This window comes from Phalangium opilio, unplaced genomic scaffold (assembly GCF_054372755.1).
Source record: "Phalangium opilio isolate 3A_F unplaced genomic scaffold, DU_Popi_V2 ptg000537l_1, whole genome shotgun sequence".
In the NCBI taxonomy this organism is placed as follows: Eukaryota; Metazoa; Arthropoda; class Arachnida; order Opiliones; family Phalangiidae; genus Phalangium; species Phalangium opilio.
In genome coordinates, this window is record NW_028324243.1 from 1,865,055 (window position 1) to 1,885,070 (window position 20,016).

Consider the following 20,016-nt stretch of genomic DNA (forward strand, 5'->3'; position numbering starts at 1 on the left):
CTAACCGACAGCGCCCTATACTAACTATTACCGTTAACATCGACAACCCAAGAAAAGAAAAACCATTATTTCTGCTCTGTTTCCCTAAGAACTGAAGAAAACAACATCTAAAGGTTGAACAGGTACAATATTCTCTCATGCCACAAATTAAAAGTAGCCCCACAAAGGCTCGGAAAAGAAGTTGAAACACGCAAATAGTTTTCTAAGACAGCTATTTAAATTCTTCGCGTGGGTGCACGCAGTATGCGAGAATCGATCCCCCCAAAACATTTAGGTAAATAAACTTCAGGAATTGTATGGTTTCAACGGGGTACAACAGTCACTCATGGCACAAATTAAAAGAGACATGCCAAAGCGAAATCTGGGAAATCAAATTATTTTCGTGCGTTCTCGCTTTGTGTGAGGAGCCAAAGGCTACATTCTACACGCAATAAGGATACTGCGCTTTGGCTGTGGATATGCACGGCGCAACTTGAGAAACGACCGAAATACATTTCATTATTTTGCAATTGGTTCTCCTACGAGTCTGAGCGATACAATGAGAAACTAAAAAGTCACAACAATGCACAATGAAACAGCAAAATACTACAGAGCTCCCTTCGGTGCAGTAAGTTTGAAGAATTTCATGATTTACTACTGTCCAAGGATAATGTTCATAGTCCATTTGCAAGGACTTAGATAATTGAACAGATTATGTTCAGCATTTATCTTTCATACGTACGTTATATTTTTTACCAGTTTTCGCCGTTTGTTTTTTCGAATCACCGGGGAGAGAAAACTGGCTACATGATAAAATTCCTGCATGTTTTACAAATACTCGACAATATCAAGTAATGTTGATGATCTTTTTTTTATGCTACAACTAACAACCACTACCGTGGAAATGTTTTTCAGCGTTACTCTTATCCCGAATGCTGATCAGTTTTGGGGAGCGAAAGTAAATAATTCGTGGAATGGTCTTCTAGGAATGCTCGAAAGAAATGTATAATTCAATATATATTATGAACCAAGAATTCATTCTTGATACTAAGAATATGTTAGCAGGGGTTCATCTTCTTCTACAATCCACGAGATATCATGTTTTGGTTGTAACACTGTAAAAACGCATTGTCATTTTATTGTAAAATTCTCGTGAAAATAATTAGGGAATAGTTGATTCGAAAATAAGTAGCATTGAGTCTTATAAGGAGGTTAATTATCACGAAGCATGGGAGGATTAGTTTGAATCCGAGTCTTTACATATTCTTACAGTTCTTAGTTCTTGGTCAACTTCTTTCAATAATAATTGAGCAAAACATTTCTGTACACAGGAGGGAGATTTTTCTCTATCACCTTTGTCCTTAACCAGAGATCGTTTCAAGTCCTTCGCAACTTCGCATCCATTTTATATTTCGAGAACCCAAATATTATTCGGAATAAACCAATCAAATGAAAATAATATTTTCTCTGTTGTCAACAAATGGGTAACTTGTATTTCCTTATTTACAGATAAAAAAGTGTGTTGATACGAATTGTATCTAGATAATTGTTGGGTCAATTGGTGTCGTTTTGCTGCTTTACATGACAGGGAAACTAAACTCTAAATATGGCAAAGTCAAATCCGAACTGCCCTTCATGTTTTTGTTGCAATGTCTTTTGGGAACGAGTAAGAAATAATAAAGTAACGCTATGCTCATTTCAAAACCGAATTCAATTTCATTCACAGGTCCTCAAAGTTTGAATTGCAACGGAGTCTCTCGTTTTCTATCTGTCTTGTGGAGTCTGGCATCTTTCGTTCTATTGGTTTTCGTATCTTCGGAAATGACATCACAGTTTTCGAGCAAATCGGAAGTACTCCCCTTTGATACCATCGACGATGTGTTTCATTTTCCCAATGCGAAGCCTTTGCTGACGAAAAACTCAGCGCAACTCAGTTTCATTCAGGTCAGGTTAATATAAGAATTACTCATTCGGCTTAGTAATTCAGGCTTAGTGTGGATATCCCTTCATAGACAAAAGCTTAGATAGATATGGAAGTTATTCGTGCCTCTCTTTTTTGATTTAGAGAAAGGTTTCTCCAATTATTTTATATTCGATTTAGAAAAATGCATTGATAACTACGGCATATGCGGAAGTAATAGAGCGAGCAGATACGACCCCAGATTCGTGTTACCAGACATTTCGAACTTTAACCGAAAACGAAGACATTCATTCAGGAATTGAAAATCGACAAAAATTTGTCATTTCTACGGATACGCTTCACTGGAATATAATCAAGGCCCGGTACGCAGGGACAGGGAGTTGCAAAATGAAACTAAGCCAGCCTTTAATGATAACCTACCGGGTGATATATTACAACAAAAACATTTCTCAAACTCTGATTAAGACCATCAACAGAAGGTTAGTGTCTCCTCTAAAATTTCAGGTTTATAGTAAAAGTTTAGTTTATCAAATTCATCAGGTTGCGACAGCTGACCGAAGGCGATTGCTTCGAGGATCTGAACCCGTCTTTGAAGAATGAATTGCATCCCTGTCAGAGAACAGAAACCCTTGATTCGTTCTTCGTCATCAACGTCTCCGCTTTTATGGTCATTTTCCGCGTTTGTCTCTTCGGATTCTCCGCGTCCTTCGTGACTCTCGCCCTCGAAATATACGTTGACATGTTGAAAGTAATCCAGGTATAGCGTCATAGCTTATCGGAGTCTGACCTTTAGACATACATTACTACTACAAAAAGAAGAGTGTCTGCAAAAACATATCCATCACCTACCAAATCGCTTTTTGGCCATTTTCTGGTGCACTGAATATTTTCAACTACTGCTCAAGTTAATAGAAGAAATTCGGCCGCTTCATAGTCCGCCACACAAATTCATACAAAAGACAAAAATTTCTTATAATAACGTCCTTCAGCTCTTTTGGTTAGAAGTTCAGAGAGTGAACAAAGGGGAAAGCAACACGACACGTCACTCAAACTGGGGTGTACTGGTCTCTCCTTACTAAAGAACTATTTATTTCGCTTAAAAGTATTTCGAATAAAGAATTTCTTCCCTAATATTAAGGAGTTTTTCTTATCACAAACTATGATGAAACTTTTATGCATAGCTTTTTAAAATGATGCCGCTTTATATTGTATTGCGATCTTGAAAGATATTTTATTGACTTCTAACTGACACGAGATCATCATTACAACGGTAACCATAAGATGTCGCCACACAAGAAAACGTTATTCAACGACAGCCGAGGAATACAAAACCATCATGTCTGTTCTGCTTCCATTAAATCTGAAGTAAACAACTTAAGACGTTTATGTTTCGAAAAGTAATAATAACAGAAGTTAATGACTTCTTATCCTGGGAAGTATTGTACACTAAGGCTTTATATAGTATCCATCCCTGCTAGTCAAAATTGCCTATGGCAATCGTAAAAGAGGGTTGAAAGTTTCCTCCCCACAAGAAAAACGATCTAGTCTACTAAAAAAATCCCATGCCGAGAGGCTGTGGCTCTCAAACTGTGGGGCGTGTTCAAAACTTCTTCACCGCCAATCGTTGAAAAGCCGTCTGTCTAGAACTCTCTGAAAATCCATTACAATCCCTTGGGCCTAGAACCCCACGCTAGTTTGAACGGAATTTCTAACAAACAGCTGTTCTTGTCACCGTTTTTGATTCGTTACCTAAACCACAGGTCACACCTTAAAGTTTCGTTACTTGCCCGCTGCTGGCGCGCATATCAGCCTGCCACCTGAAAATGAGAGAAGCGCCGTAGGTGGCGCGGTGATCGGACCTAATAAGAAGTTGGCTAACAGGGATGGTTCCGGATATGGTTAGAGTCCAATACTTCCCAGGATAAGAAGTCATAAACTTCTGACAATAATCACTCATGCCACAAATTAAAAGTAACCCGCTTAGGCTCGGTAAATAAGGTGAAACACGCGAACAGTTTACTAAGATTGCTCTTTTTAATTCTCGGTATCGGAGAATCGATATCCTCAAGCTAATTCAAACTCGAGTTCCGACAAAAGTGGGCCCCGAAATAAGAATTTCCTCCAAAGGAATGTAGGACCATTATCCTTGATCTGATTCTTTCACAGCTTAGTAAAACAAAAATAGGACTTTCATGTTTTCAACGTGGTTCAATTTTCACTCACGCCAAAAATTAAAAGTAACATACCAAAGCGAAATCTCAGAAAACAAGTTCAAACGCGCAGAGGATTTTATCAATATTTCAGGCAAATAATTTTCGTGGTTGCTCGTGTTGCACGAAAAGCGATCCCTAAAAGTTAAATTCTACACGCCATAAGAATACTGCAAGGTTGCTTTGTCGAAATGTGGAGAAACTTAAGAATAAATACATTCATTCTATTGCAATTGCTTGTCCTACAACTATACTTAAAAATGAAGAAGTAATACTACAAAGCACCCTTCATGGAAGTTAGTTGATTTACTACTGTCCAAAGATAATGTAACTAGTCCAAGGATTTATTTTAAATAAGGTAATTCACTAAATTACGTTCAGCCTTCAACTTTCATACAATTCAGCTGAGTACGTTATATTTTACCAGTTATCGCCATTTGTTATTTTGAATGACCGAGAAAAGAAAACAGGCGAAATGATTAAATTCCTCCATGTTTTATAAATATTTGACAATATCAAGTAATAAACCGAAACGTTATTGGTCTGCTTTTATGTTTAGTTGACCCGAGATTTTCATTTCTACGGTAACCACAAGATGTCGCCACTCAATATAAAAATAAATATTTTATATCACCATATTTTGAAATGAAACAAGGGTCCCAAGAGGACCATTACAATTTTGCGCCACATCTCGTATGGCGACATCTTGTATATTTTAGCGAAATAAACACCTGGCATTTACCAAAATATATTTCAAATTATATTTCAAATTACTATTTAAAATATTATTTTTTCATATTATTTAAAACAAAATAATTTATATAATTTAAAATAATATTTTGTAAATGAATTAAATAGCTTAAAATAAATATAAATTTTTAGCTAAAATTTCAAGGTGGGCTCGAACGCGCGAGTCTCGGTTTTAAAACAATCCACGAGGAAAAAACGGTCGAGCGTTTTACCACTGGGCTACGACTAGCTCTGCGATTTCCGTTCTGTTTGCGTAGTGTATACATATTCTAAAGCTAGAGCTGACTGACAGCTGAGGGTGAAAATTAAGGTGGGGTTTTCGACGCCGTCCAATAAGCGGTGTGACGAAGACGAAACGAAGGAGGAGTTAAACTTTCCGTTTATGCTCCCTAATATTTTGCGCCATCTAGCGATGGGCGCAAAATGAAAAAGGAAAAAAGTTAGTTTCGTGAATATTTTTCAAGTTGTGAATTAATTTAACATTTGCTTTCAATAATGCAATGATAAATCACTATCAGTTACTAGAAGTATGAGGATAAAAGGACCTCTTAGCTAATAATAGTCAAAAAAGACAAGCCTCGATATTATTTTTTGAAGTACCGCTAAACGTTGTAATTGTAGTATAATTCATGAAATTATAATTATTTCCTTGTATTTTTAATAAATATATGTAAATGGCACTGTACTACTAAAAATATCGGTATCGGTTGAAGTATCGGGCTTTGGATCATAGTGAGTAAATATTGGTATCGGTTCATGTTTGCACCGGTATCGGCCATCTCTAATTTAAAATGTGCCGCTTAAATGAGACTTGCTATTTTAAGCACATACCCAAGTATCAAAGTTAATGAAATTAGTCGAATACTTCGGGAACTTGTCAGGAGTGCGTGAGACTAGAAGTAGATCAGTCTCTACATAGGTCAGTGTCGGTAGCCAATATTCATTTTCGTAGAAATCTTCCACATTGAACAACCATAAGATAAATTCAAAATCCTACGAGAAAAATGCAAGAACATTTATGACTATCTTGGGAAAACCCGAAAAAACACCTATTAAGACAGTGTTACCTGATCGCCTTGAAGTATACTTGTCGCATTTTCCCCGTCTAATTCTACGGGCTTTAAAGCAAATCTGTTTTAGATGAGTAACAAGTCAAACAAATTATTATACCCGAATTAGCCCAGTGATATTGGGGGTGTGACCCAAAATCCCCCCAGCCAAAATCCCCCCGGACAAAATCCCCCCAAATCATAAGTAACGGACAAAATCCCCCAATGTAGGACAAAATCCCCCCAAATCATTATAACAAGACAAAATCCCCCCAAATCATTATAACAAGACAAAATCTCCCCAAATCATTATAACAAGACAAAATCCCCCCAAATCATTATAACAAGACAAAATCCCCCCAAATAATTAAAACAAGACAAAATCCCTCCAAATGATATTTAACGGTTAGGTTTGGTTAGGATAGGTTAGGTTTGGTTAGGATAGGTTAGGTTAGGTTAGTAATATTTTATAAATCATTTAACAATGTTACGCCTTTTCCAAAATTTTGATGTTTAGCTTCATTGACTTCTCAAATAGTATGCCTTTTCCAAATCATTACTGTTATGTTAGGTTAGGTTTGGTTAAGTTAGGTTAGTAATATTTTAAAAATCATTTAACAATGTTACGCCTTTTCCAAAACGTTACTGTTATGTTAGGTTAGGTTTGGTGAGGCTAGTTATATTTTATAAATCATTTAACAATGTTACGCCTTTTCTAAAATATTGATGTTTAGCTTCATTGACTTCCCCAATAATATGCCTTTTCCAAAACATTACTGTTAAGTTAGGTTAGGTTAGGTTTGGTTAAGTTAGGTTAGTAATATTTTATAAATCATTTAACAACGTTACGCCTTTTCCAAAATATTGATGTTATGCTTCATTGAGTTCTCGGTACAATTTCGGTATGAGTGAATAAGGTCAAAAATCATTTTAGAGCAAAATCAAGCACACCATTCGATAGAGCGTAAAATTTAGATCTAAAATGGCCGCCGCTTTTTTCAAATTTCCAAAAAAAAAGAAGTCTTATCCCCCATAAGAATTGCCACCTTTTCCAAAATATTGATGTTTAACGTTAGGGTTCATTTTCACTTAAGAGGCCGAATAGGTTAGGTTAGGTTAGGTTAGGTTGGGTTAGGTTAGGTCAGGTTAGGTTAGGTTAGGTTAGGTTAGGTTGGGTTGGGTTAGGTTAGGTTAGGTTGGGTTACGTTGGGTTACGTTGGGTTGGGTTAGGTTAGGTTTAGTTAGGTTTGGTTAGGTCAGGTTAGGTTAGGTTGGAAAAGGTGCCAAATTATTGGCCCTCTGATGTTTTCCACACTGTTTTTGACCTTGTTCACCTATACTGCAAAAAATGTTTTTGGTTTTTTTTTGGAAATTTGAAAAAAGCGGGGAATATTTTAGATCTAAATTTTGCTCTATCGAATGGTGTGCTTGATTTTGCTCTAAAATGATTTTTGACCTCATACCGAAATCCTACCGACTTCTCAAATAATATTTTATAAATCATTTAACAATGTTAGGCCTTTTCCAAAATATAAATGTTTAGCATCATTGACTTATCAAATAATATGCCTTTTCCAAAACATTACTGTTATGTTAGGTTAGTAGTATTTTACAAATCATTTAACAATGTTACGCCTTTTCCAAAACGTTACTGTTATGTTAGGTTAGGTTTGGTTAGGCTAGTAATATTTTATAAATCATTTAACAATGTTACGTCTTGTTATAATTATTAGGGGGGATTTTGTCTTGTTATAATGATTTGGGGGGATTTTGTCCTGTTATAATGATTTGGGGGGATTTAGTCTTGTTATATTGATTTGGGGGGATTTTGTCTTGTTATAATGATTTGGGGGGATTTTGTCCTACATTGGGGGGATTTTGTCCGTTACTTATGATTTGGGGGGATTTTGGCCGGGGGGATTTTGGCTGGGGGGATTTTGGTATACAATCGATATTGGTGGTAAGGATGACATTCTGGTTTATTGTGTGCTAAGGCAGAACAATACCATGTTTTCTAACTCGCTAATGTACTGTATGAGATTATCCAACGGTTGGAGTTATGTTCTTATGCGTACGCGCTTAAAACTCGCTATTTTCACTAAGCCCTGCCATTGAGAGGCTAGACGTTTCTCGTAACCCTAGCCCATCGCCGCGTACATCTTAACCCTAACGATGATAATGGAGTAGATTTGCTAACGCGGTCCGGATGTACGTTTGCTCCGATTTGCCAACTGCGAACGCGGCGACAGACAAACACACTGACCGACGCACACACACACAAACAGAACGTCCAGTGTAATACCTCTCCATTATGTCATCAACACCCGTAGAGGTAATGATAATTTAGGGTTATTTACGGAGGTAATTTACAAGGCAAAAATATGGTATTTGAAAATCGGTAATTTTTTACGGTATTTGGTAAATTACTAGTAAATGACAGACGGTAAACTACCGATTCACAAGAAACCGCTAACAAAAAATTGACAAATCTATGTCGTTGTAGTCTGGAGGCTTACCTTATGTTTAATAATTGTAGGATAACAGCCGCCATATATTGGTACATATTTAAAAATGAATTGTGATAAAGTAACGCCTGTGTGAAAAAGATAGCATGTGTTAATCTTAATATAAAAAACAAAACGCGTCAGTTTCTTGCAAAGACTAATTTAAATTTGAAGAAATTTTTTAAATTCATACTTCCAGAATTCCGACTTTTCCGGTTGTAACATTTGCATACCTGAAAGCGTAACTGATAATTATATCGTTTATAAAACAAGTTGGCAAGCAAAATTTTTACCTCTCCTAGTCGAGGTACCCACTTATTTACTTGAACATGCAACTATTGATCTTTAATATCTATGACATCTGTTTGTGCACAAATCTATGACATCTCCGTGTTCACAAGTCTATGTCATCTCCGTGTTCACTAGTCTATGCCATCTCTTTTTTGCTCAAGTCTATGACATCTGTTTGTGCTCAAGTCTATGACATCTTTTTGTGCACAGGTCGTTGACATCTCTTTGAGCACAAATGTATAACATCCCTGTGCTTTCAAGTGTATTCCATCTCTTTGTGCTCAATTCTATGACATCTGTTTGTGCACAGGTCTTTGACATCTGCTTGTGCACAGGTCTTTGACATCTGCTTGTGCTCAAGTCAATGACATCCCTTTAAGCAGGGGTCTATGACAACTATATGTGCCCAAGTCTATGGCAACTATTTGTGCCCAAGTCTATGACATCTGTGCACAAATCTATGACATCTGTTTATGTAAAAGTCTTTGACATCTGTTTGTGCACAAGTTTATTACATCTGTTAGTGCAAAAGTCTTTGGCATCTTTTTGTACACTAATCTATGACATCTGTTTGTGCACAAGTCTATGACATCTGTTTGTGCACAAGTCTATGACATCTGTTTGTGCACAAGTCTATGACATCTGTTTGTGCAAAAATCTATGACACCTTTTGTACACTGATCTATGACATCTCTGAATCTCTGTTTGTGCAAAAATCTATGACACCTTTTGTACACTGATCTATGACATCTCTGAATCTCTGTGTGCACAAGTCTATGGCAACTGTTCGTGCACAAGTCTAGCTGTGACATTGGGAAGCCCTCACATGAGCAGTTACCGTATGAGCGGATTTCATAAAAGCGGTCCTCATAACAGCAGTTCCCTAAATAATGGCAGTTTACCCGTTACAGCAAAAACCGATACAGCGGTTCACGTAAACGCAGCGTACCGTTACAGCAGTTCTCTAAAGAGAGGAAAATCTGATATGCGAAAAACGATGGTTGTTTATTATGGTGTAAGCTGGCCCAGCTGGGTTATATGAATTCAAAAAGAACTAGGTTAGATATGAATAATTTGGTTAGATTAAAGTTGATTATTTCAACTAAGTGGCATTAGGTTAGGTTAAGTTGGGTTGGGTTAGGTTAGGGTACGTTGGGTTGGGTTCGGTTATGTTTTTTAGGTATTGTTTCGTTTGGTAAGACTTAGGTTAGTAATATTTTGAAAATAGTGTAACAATGTTACGCCCTTTCTAAAATATTGTTGTTTATCTTCATTGATTTTCCAAATAATGATATTGTTTTTCCAAAACATTAAGCCCCGTTTTCATGAGAGCGAGATTCGAAGCGATTTGCGGGAGCGAGAGCGAGTTTACAAACAGCGATATCGCTTCAAGATTTTAGGGAGACTTAGTTCAAGTTCTCGCTTGTACTTTTTCGTTTTCATGAAGAGCGATTTTTTATAAGAATGCGATTTCATATTAAGCCGACCCGACATGAAATGGCGGTTCTACATAAATTCAAGGATCTACTTCTGAGAAAGAAGCTTTTGGTTTTGCAAATTTTATTCAGATTGAACAGAAATTTACAGTTTAAACAAAAAGTAGATGGTGGGCTCACCCTGTGAGGCCAACCAGAAAATCCGAGTGACATTATGAAACGTTGGTTAGTTGTATCTAAATCTTCAACACAGATGAAAATTTGACATTACCGCCATTACCAGGTTTAAATTTGATTAATTATAATGTTCAAAGTTTCGATAAAAGGCTTGAAATATTCATTATTAGTAGGCTTTTTTCCTCCGACAGATTTAGGATTGTAATCAAAAAATAAAGAAATATCTAAAAGGTTTCTGAAAAATTAAGCCTAATGTTAATAACCGCCTCTATCCTGCACGCGCTCAAAGAGAAAAAAGTTCTTTCCCGCAGTTTTAAAAATTAGGCCTAATGTTGGCAAATAATTTAACAAAAAGCGCGTGACAATTTTTATTCAGTTTTATTGGCTGATTAACTTCAGTCAAGTTGTGACGTAGAGGAATTTTATAAAAATCGCTGAAGCGAGAGCGAAGAAATCAAAACCAGACAGACGTTTGCGATATCGCTAAAATCGATCTCGCAGGCTCTTTCTCGCTATTGTCTCAAAGTTCTCGCAAACATGAAAACAGGCGAGAAATATTCTCGCGCGATTTTTTCAGGTTTTTTCTCGCAAATCGCTGTCTTTTTCTCGCAAATCGCTCTCATGAAAACGGGGCTTTACTGTTTACAGGAGCAGATGACAAACAGTAATTTTTTGGAAAAACAATATTATTATTTGGAAAATCAATGAAGATAAACAACAATATTTTAGAAAGGGCGTAACATTGTTACACTATTTTCAAAATATTACTAACCTAAGTCTTACCAAACGAAACAATACCTAAAAAACATAACCGAACCCAACCCAACGTACCCTAACCTAACCCAACCCAACTTAACCTAACCTAATGCCACTTAGTTGAAATAATCAACTTTAACTTAACCAAATTATTCATATCTAACCTAGTTCTTTGCTCCTGCTGTTTACAATTATCTGCTTCCAAAATAAAATAGCCTTTCTCGAATTATAATATGCCTTTTCCAAAACGTTACTGTTTACAATTATCTACTTCCGAAATATCGAATCTAAACTAGGCCTTATAAAAATCCTGCCAAGGTTATCTAAAAATCTCAATAATTTAACGTTACTACATCTGTTTAGGGATGAACCGGTACCAAAAACGGATTTTTGTAGGAAGAATGTTGAACGTAGCAAGGTTATCTAAAAATCTCAATAATTTAACGTTAATACATCTGTTTAGGGATGAACCGGTACCAAAAACGGATTTATGTAAGAAGAACGTTGAACGTAGCAAATTCCGTACCCATCCTCGACTACTTTGTATGTTTTGATGGGAGTGGCCTATAATTTCAAAACTCGCGCTCGCCATCTATCGGCCTTATCTCGTTTATTTTGGGCTTTTAATATAGACACTGCATAAGGTAAGTAAATAATAATAATAACTTATAATTGTATTACAATTCTGATTTTAGTATAAAGAAAGAAAAACCAGATAATTAAAGACACTACTATTTAAATTAAATTAAATATATTCTCAACTTTAAAACTTAATTCCACTAAATCGGGAATTATATCGCATTGTTGTCCACTTTGCTTTTTTACCACTGGCGCAATTTCGAAAAAATAAAATAAAGAAAAAATTATTTAACCAAGAAAATAGAGATAAGAATGACATTTTCGACCACTAGAAGTCGCTATATACAAAAATTTGTGGGTGGAGTCAAAATATAAGCATATGAAGTTTCACAATAAAGTATGCGACGATGGTACTAGAGGCTAAGCTATGATTCGACGTTCTTAGTACATAAATCCGTTTTTGCTCGGGGTTTCCCGATAGTATCGGATCGGTTGCTTTAATATGATACTAAACCGATACTCGTTTAAAATGCGATATATGGCGCTACGTCCCATTTTTATGTCTTTCAGTAATGTATTGATGGGGATAAATTGGATAATACATTTCAGTGAATGTCATTCGTGATGATTTCTCATTTATATAAAAAGTACCTGAATTTAGTTTATTTAAGAACCAACTTTAAGAGAAGTTTAAGGATAAAAGGGCCTCTCAGTATATACTAGTTAAAAAAGACAAGCAGTGCAGGTATTATTTTGGAAATACCTCTAAACTTAGTAGGTACTTAGTAGTATAATCCACGAAATTAGTCTTAAAATTATTTTCAAGTATTTTTAATACATATGTAAATGGCACTGTCATACTAAAAATATCGGTATCGTCTGAAGTATCGGGTTTTTGGATCATAGTGAGTAAATATAGGTATTGATCGGTATCGGTTCATGTTTGCACCGGTATCGATCAGTATCGGGTTAAGACTGGTATCGGCCATCTCTACATCTGTTAGCTCTACTATATTCATCACATCTGTTTGTGCACAAGTCTATATCATCTGTATGTATGTGGTAAGTAAGTATAAACTGTCGATGAATTGTCAAAATTAAGCAACGGTCTATGAGCTGACGACATTATTGCCAGTGGTAATTTTCATCCGCTAACACTATTTAGTTTATAACGAGGAATTATTGTTTTGAAGAAACTTACTTGAATTTTGAAAAGCCTGTTTTTGGAACTAATGGCAAAGATAAATTTAACGGCATGGTTTCTTATATTCTTATTTCAACGGAACTCTGGTATTTTGGCCCTTTGTTTCCCAGATGAATAACCCAATTTTTTGAGCATAAATGGTATTTTTCAAGATAAAGGGTAAGAAAGCCTTTATTAGCAGGGACTAGTTTCCTTTGTTGCTACATACGCGAAACAGGGTATTATTGCGGAAGTACTTTTCCCAATTTTTCGGAATAAGACTTAACAATAAGTATACACGACAATTTCTAAAACCGCTTTTAGGAAATTGTACCTAAAGCGAGAACTAAGCCTTGTGGCTTTTTTAAAATGTATAAAAGGGTGGGATCTAACCCATATGCCACAGGTAACCGACAACGCCCTAAACTAACCCAGTGAGCACATACGAGAAAGAGGGTCGGAAAGACCAAATTCTCCGTCAATCCCCCTCCCCATTGAAAAACGGTACTGAGCTGTGGCTCCGTATCAGAATTTCGCATGTGATCAATCGAGGGGTTAGTTACATAATCAGGTGTACAAAACCGTAGAAATAGTTTCTAGAATTCTTAGAAAATTATCAGTAATAACATGCCTTTTGGCTTAATCAAAGGTAATCAGAAATCCCCGATAATCACTTGAAATCACGTGAAATCTCGAGAAAATGAGGAAAAATCAAATGATTTACCAGAAATGTTTTGTAATCACCTCGGTAATCACACATTTCATGCAGAGCTGTGCTAATTAGCTGACAACTAATTGAATTAGAATTAGCAATTAGGGAAATATTTGTGAACTAATTAATTAGCCAATTAGCAATTAGGGAAATATTTATGAACTAATTAAATAGCCAATTAGCAATTAGACATAGAAACTAATTCAATTCAATTAGAAATTAGACATTTATTTATCAAACTAATTAATTAGAATTACTATTTTCTAATTAAGGTAAAAAAGAAACCATAAGTAAACATAAAAGTTTAAAAGTGCCCATGGATTTAGTACTTTGGTAATGCCAAGTTTAATCTTTCAATGCCATTGAAAAACGGGTACGGAAGCCGTGAATTATTCTCGAAAAATGAGACAAGCCTCGAGCCTTCCGTCATGTTAAAATTTGTCTCATTTCTTCATTTTCTTGCCACAGTTCCTATAATGGACTCCTGAGTAGTAAATACATGCGCACTGCTTTTAATTCGAGTAGGTAAAACAGTCGAAATTTCGAAATGGGGCAGTTGCGAACTACGAAATATTCTACTAGTACTAGTATTCTCTCATATTTGAGGAGCTGAAAAATTTAGAGTAGCACTAAGGCTTACTCATTGATATAATAAGGCTTTTTCTTATTCAAATAGATGAATCATGAGTTAATTCCTCGATTTTTTTACAAATTGGCGTAAAAGATTAATTGAAAATTCAATTGGCTAATTAGTTAATCCTAAATCTAATTAAATTTTAATTCGATAATTACCTTTCCGATTCATACTAATTAAATGTTAAACTTTTTCGAAGCCATAGTGTAACGTTAATAATTAAATTTTGTTAAAAAGAAGAGAGGACTTATGGCAATAAAATACAAGTACTTTATTAGGTGTAAATTGCCTAATGAAAATACACTTGAGATGAGAGCTTTCGGCTCGAGAGCCTTCATCAGTCATACTGACTCTCCTTCTTATACGTGCTCACTGACTAACTATTCCCGTTAACCTCAGAAAAATTCCATGGATAGGAGAAATTGAGTAAAACCGTAACGTCATGGAACGAAACTCAATTAACAAGTGGGTAGAGAAAACTCTACGCAGAAGGGTTTGTTCCCAGGTATCTATTTCAAATTAGGAATGGGTTTGAAGAAACTTCTTTCGTTGCCATGACAATGCCTCAAAACAAAGTATTATAAAACTAATCGCAATGAAGAGAAATATAATAATCTTATCCAGTTGTAATGTAGTCCTTGAGCACATTGCTTCAACGTGAAATGTGATATCAAGGTTTTGAATCCCATAGTCGAGTCATGATAAATTATATCAAATCCCAGTCTAGTTCTGATATATTATTTCTATTAATACAATTAAGAGTTTCATTTTACATAGTTGTATTACAAAACATATAATAAATTAATTTCTAATAAGAATAAGAATAAATGATACTTGCAAAGTATAAAACTTACAATGCTCACCACGAAAATGACACAAAGTAACAATACTTTTAACTTTTGGTTTTTGGTTTTTGTTTGCTTATCTGCTTTAGTCCAATCACCTGTCTACTCTAAACTCTAAATCGGTAAAACACCACTAGACGCCGCTTTCTACTTAAAATTCCATGTCATCGAGTTAAGGATAAATATTTTGGACTCTATAGGCACCAAGCCTTAAGGCAGTTATTGGAATAAAACTGCTAATGTATAGTATTATTTTGGGGTAAATTATGTGGAAAAAATCTCATAAGAAAAAATGCTATACTTTGAAAAGAGGAACTAAATTAAAATATAATTAAAAAATCTGAGCAAGCAAAGAAAGCTCCGCAATTTTGGTGTCTACTCAAATGGGATCGCGATAAAAGAGCAAAATATTGGTGAATTTGATGCTAAGCCATAGGAAAATTTCGACATAGTCAAAAATATCGGATATTTAGGACCTTTCATGAAATTATAGGATAATATAGGACAGTTTCAAAAATATAAATATGGGAATTGCTTCTGTGGGTTTTAGCAGATGAAAATAAAATAATGCTGATCAGCTATATAGCAGCGTACGCCCGTATGAAACCCGCCTATAAGTTCTTTTGAAAACAGTCATGGAAGATGCCGAGAACGAACTCCGCCTACTCACTCAGCAATCAGCTTGAGCTAAAAGCGCATTTGCGAACGGGCATTTAAAATTCCCGAGTTATCCAAAAACGGATTCAATTGCTTAATGACCGAGTCCTGGCTTAATTGTCCTTGTTGCTTCAGATGTTCAATCTCTTGAGAAAAGGCGTTCCTTTTTGCTCTTCTAATGAAATATTCTTTGGAAGATTGTCTCTCTTCAGCGGTCAATGGTGTTTGGAATTTTTCTGATTCAAGTTCTCCCCCTTTTCGGACGAACTTATTAACCCATGCGTAGACGAATCTTTTCATTTGCGCGTGAACTCCAACGGGAAACTGTAGCGTGCTGTAGTTTGCCAAATCCAATATTTGCTTTTCGGAATCTTCATTAACCTTCACCACAAACTGAGGAGAGCAATCTAAGAAATTCTTTCTCATTTGGGCCTTGTACTCGATCTCTTCTTCTGGTTCCAGTTCCTTCGCCTGTTGATCAGGCCACTCTTCTCTTTTCTTCGATAGCCAGAAAGGACCTCTCCACCATGATAAGATGTTTACTAACTCTACAACCTTTGGGCCTCGAGTAAGAAAATCCGATGGTTTTCTTTTCCCTTACAATAGTTCCATGAATCAGGTTCGGTCATATTCTGAATCTGCTCCACTCTGTTCGCTACCATCGGTTTCCATTTTCTTGAGATGCCATGAATCCACTTAATCACAGTTTGCGAATCTGACCAAAACTGCATTTTTTCGTTTGTGGGTTTGAATATCTTGTTGATTCGGTTGGTTAATTTGGCGCCTACTAACGCTGCATTTAGCTCTAGAAGGGGTACGGATAGTTTTTTGATAGGAGCCACTCTGGTTTTTGCGGCTCTCAAAAATGTCGTAATTTCGCCCCCATGCAATTCAACTCTCGAGTATACTGATGCTCCGTAAGCTGCCTCACTCGCATCGCAAAAGCAATGCAACTCTCTGGTTTTTATTTTTGCTTCTCCCAAGTCGGCCAGGCAGTGTCTTGGAGTAGATATCAGGTATAAATCTGGTAATTCTAAGAGTCATATTTTCCACGCTTTTGAAACGTGCTCTCTGAGGGGATCGTCCCAATCTTTTCTTACTAGCCATAACTCCTGGAACATAATTTTCACTCTAATTGTAAATGGCGATAATAGACCGAGGGGGTCGAAAATCTTGGTTCACGGGTAGTTGAGTGGTTTTCAAAAGAGCGTTTTGGAATAAAGCGGTTCCCAAAACAGTGGTTTGCAATACCGCGGTTGCTGTTTCCGCGTTTTCAATACAGCGCTATGTCCCAAAACAGCGGTTGCTGTTTCAGCCCAAACTATAATTGATAGGGAGGGAAATCTCTATTATATTAAGTATATAGAACAAAGAACAATATTATGCAAAAAGGAGTAATGTTATATTGGAAGTAAATATAAAATATAATTTTTTGGAAAAGGCATATTATTTTTCGAAGTCAATGAAGATAAACAACAATATTTTGGAAAAGGCGTACGAAACAACGCTCAAGATATAAACGCTGTAATCAAAATGCGCTAAAACGAGAAATGGCTATAATAGAGAGTTTAAGCATCCCCTAAACGCGTACGTGTAGCTACCTTCCACAGTGCATTAGACCAATGCATTGTCAAAGGTGGCTACACGTACGCGTATAGGGGATGCTTAAACTCTCTAATGGCAAACGCGTTTTTGAAAAAGCCGTTTTGGACAATGCTGTTTTGACAACACGCCCAATTGATAGCATACCGAAAAGCTTCGCTGCGGATTTCAACAAGCTTTTTATTGTTTCGTTTAATTCTGGAATACTTTTTATCAAGGCGTCTACTTAATATCCGAAAGTATCATTTTTATCGTTCCAAACCACGCCTAATACCATTTGACTTTTTAGACCATTTTTTTGCGATAGGCTTCTCTGAATTGGGCGCAGTTTCCCAATTTTCTCTCTGGATTCTCTTTACGACCTCGCCCGAACTTGTTCTCCATTTTCTAAGCGTCATTTTCGCAGATGACATGATGATTCTTGCTTCTTGGGCTCTTTGCTAGGCTGAGCCATCGTTGTCCTCTCCACTTATAAAATCATCCACAAACATATCATGATAAAGCCTTTGATATGTTTCTGGAAACTCTCGTTCGTGCTCCTTTGCGTGCAATTTTACCGTGGCTCCCAGGTGGTAAGGGCTAGACGTGAGCCCGAACACGAGCCTCGTCATTCTATGAATAGTCGGTTCTTCTCTTGCTGGTAACGCGAAAGGCTCTGGTTGCCATATAAAACGTAAAGCGTTTCTGTCGTCTGATGCGATACTAATTTGTAAAAAGGCTTGCTCAATGTCAGCTGTCAGAGCCACTTTGTGCATTCGAAACTTTATCAGAATATCGAAAAGGTCCGGTATTAAATTTGGTCCAGGTATCAACACATCGTTCAATGAAAGGGCATTTCCTTCGTGCGATGACGCATCGAATACTACTCTTAGTTTGGTTGTTTCTCTCTCTATGTTCACAACCGGTTGATGAGGCATGTAGTAAACTGCGCTCTCTGTCTCTATCTTGTCATTCGGTACTCTCTCTATGATACTCCTTGCCTCGTAGTCTTCAATTACTGACTTGTATTTTTCGAAAAGGTTGAAATCGTTACGAAATCTTTTGCATAGTCCTTATAATCTCTTTCCGGCCAATTTTCGGTTGTCTCCTAATTTATTTTTATCTTCAGTCCAACTTGATAACGACCGTCCTTCAGTTTTACCGTACTCTCGAATTTGGAAACCGCTTCTTTCTCACGATCATCCATTGTTTTTTCACCCATCTCTGCTAGTCCGCTTGATTCAAGCTCCCAAAACAATCTTAAACTATCGCCAATGTCGTCATTAGGCGAAGTTTCCATAATTAGGTTGACTGAGCCGGTTTGCTCCTCTAGTTCTGTAGTCATGACTCTCGAATTTGGAAACCGCTTCTTTCTCACGATCATCCATTGTTTTTTCACCCATCTCTGCTAGTCCGCTTGATTCAAGCTCTCAAAACAATCTTAAACTATCGCCAATGTCGTCATAAGGCGAAGTTTCCATAATTAGGTTGACTGAGCCGGTTTGCACCTCTAGTTCTGTAGTCATAAGCAGGCAAGAAGCTGACGTCGGTCCTTGAAGTATCCATCCAAAAAGACTCTCCATTGCTACTAAAGAATCGCTTAATCTTTTGGAATTCATATTGAACACCTTCCAATAATAATACGCTCCAATTAAAAGTCCAAGCTCGCTTTGATTCGTGAATCTTTCTATATCTTCCGCTAAGTTCAACTCGTTTTCTTTAAAGTGTTTCACTATCTCTTTGCTCGGAACTTGAATTTTTGCGGCGCTTATCTCTGGTGATTCTGTAGCCTCAATCTCTATTGAGCTCTCTCCATGAATGCATTTTACTGTCAGCCTTACTTTTCTAGTAGGGATGGTTGTTGGTTCATACAACTTTTGGAAAACAAATTTCCCTGAGATTTCCAGGTTTTTCCCCACATACTTCCCTGAATTTTCCAGAGTTACGAGCCTTTAAAGTTTAGGGTAACGCTATTCCTATGAAGGGGGTTGATTGTTTATGCTTTGCTAAATTACTCCGCCCCTGTTTCTCGTAGCCCTAAGCTTTTAGTATGGTTGGATGGGGGACAAATTGGACTATAACATACTCAAAGGACATCCCCGTAACTTAATAACAATAGGTGAGACACAAACATATGTTGACGAAGATATTGACGTAGCCTCAAGTTTAAAGTACCCTTGTATGGGGAGCGAAAAGGGCTATAACATATTCAAAGGAGATCCCGTATCTCTAATAGAACAAGAGTTATGGGCTTTCAAAGTGCAGTGTTAAAAATCATAAGTATATAGAAGACTATAACACACTCAAAGGACATCCCTGTATCTCTAGTAGAACCAGAGGGTAAACGAGTGTGACTGGGTGGGTTAGCTAAACGAGTGCGACAGGGTGGGTTAGCTAAACGAGTGCGACAGGGTGGGTTAGCTAAACGAGTGCGACAGGGTGGGTTAGCTAAACGAGTGCGACAGCGTGGGCTAGCTTAACGAGTGCGACAGGGTGGGTTAGCTAAACGAGTGCGACAGGGTGGGCTAGCTAAACGAGTGCGACAGGGTGGGCTAGCTAAACGAGTGCAACAGGGTGGGTTAGCTAAACGAGTGCGACAGGGTGGGTTAGCTAAACGAGTGCGACAGGGTGGGTTAGCTAAACGAGTGCGACAGGGTAGATTAGCTAAACGAGTGCGACAGTGTGGGTTTAGCCAAACGAGAGAGCCATGTTTGTCGTAGCCCTAAGCTTTTATTATGGGTGGATGGGGGAC

General features: G+C 36.9%; 3 protein-coding genes across 4 annotated transcripts; 1 reads left to right on the forward strand and 2 right to left on the reverse strand.

Moving 5' to 3' along the window:
- Positions 1-945: 945 nt before the first annotated feature.
- LOC149588756 (uncharacterized) lies at positions 946-2,765 on the forward strand. Of its 2 annotated transcripts, XM_089862189.1 has the most exons (6): positions 946-982; positions 1,311-1,463; positions 1,522-1,645; positions 1,706-1,923; positions 2,081-2,379; positions 2,441-2,765. In XM_089862189.1, the coding sequence occupies exons 1-6, from the start codon at positions 968-970 to the stop codon at positions 2,661-2,663; spliced, it is 1,032 nt and encodes a 343-aa protein (XP_089718315.1). In that variant the 5' UTR covers positions 946-967; the 3' UTR covers positions 2,664-2,765. The 2 variants fall into 2 exon arrangements, with proteins under 2 accessions (XP_089718315.1, XP_089718316.1); XM_089862190.1 differs by lacking the exon at positions 946-982 and having other exon boundaries at positions 1,047-1,463; positions 1,568-1,645.
- Positions 2,766-15,713: 12,948 nt separating this feature from the next.
- On the reverse strand, positions 15,714-17,669 carry LOC149588757 (uncharacterized). The gene is made up of 4 exons (XM_089862101.1): positions 17,577-17,669; positions 16,784-16,814; positions 16,285-16,716; positions 15,714-16,201 (listed from the first exon to the last, which is right to left on the reverse strand). Exons 1-4 carry the CDS (start codon positions 17,667-17,669, stop codon positions 15,714-15,716), a joined length of 1,044 nt encoding a protein of 347 aa, XP_089718227.1.
- Positions 17,670-17,725: 56 nt separating this feature from the next.
- On the reverse strand, positions 17,726-18,202 carry LOC149588758 (uncharacterized). Its single transcript, XM_089862102.1, has one exon. It carries the CDS (start codon positions 18,200-18,202, stop codon positions 17,726-17,728), a length of 477 nt encoding a protein of 158 aa, XP_089718228.1.
- Between the last annotated feature and the right edge of the window lie 1,814 nt (positions 18,203-20,016).

Coding starts and splice junctions, on each gene's coding strand:
- LOC149588757 (XM_089862101.1), bottom strand. CDS start 17,669: ATGGAGAACAAGTTCGGGCGAGGTCGTAAAGAGAATCCAGAGAGAAAA. Junction 16,717..16,783: donor TGTTCCAGGAGTTATGGCTA/GTAAGAAAAGAT, acceptor TATGACTCTTAG/AATTACCAGATTTATACCTG. Junction 16,202..16,284: donor ACCTGATTCATGGAACTATT/GTAAGGGAAAAG, acceptor CATGGTGGAGAG/GTCCTTTCTGGCTATCGAAG.
- LOC149588758 (XM_089862102.1), bottom strand. CDS start 18,202: ATGCCTCATCAACCGGTTGTGAACATAGAGAGAGAAACAACCAAACTA.
- LOC149588756 (XM_089862189.1), top strand. Junction 1,646..1,705: donor GCAATGTCTTTTGGGAACGA/GTAAGAAATAAT, acceptor TTTCATTCACAG/GTCCTCAAAGTTTGAATTGC. Junction 1,924..2,080: donor CGCAACTCAGTTTCATTCAG/GTCAGGTTAATA, acceptor TATTCGATTTAG/AAAAATGCATTGATAACTAC.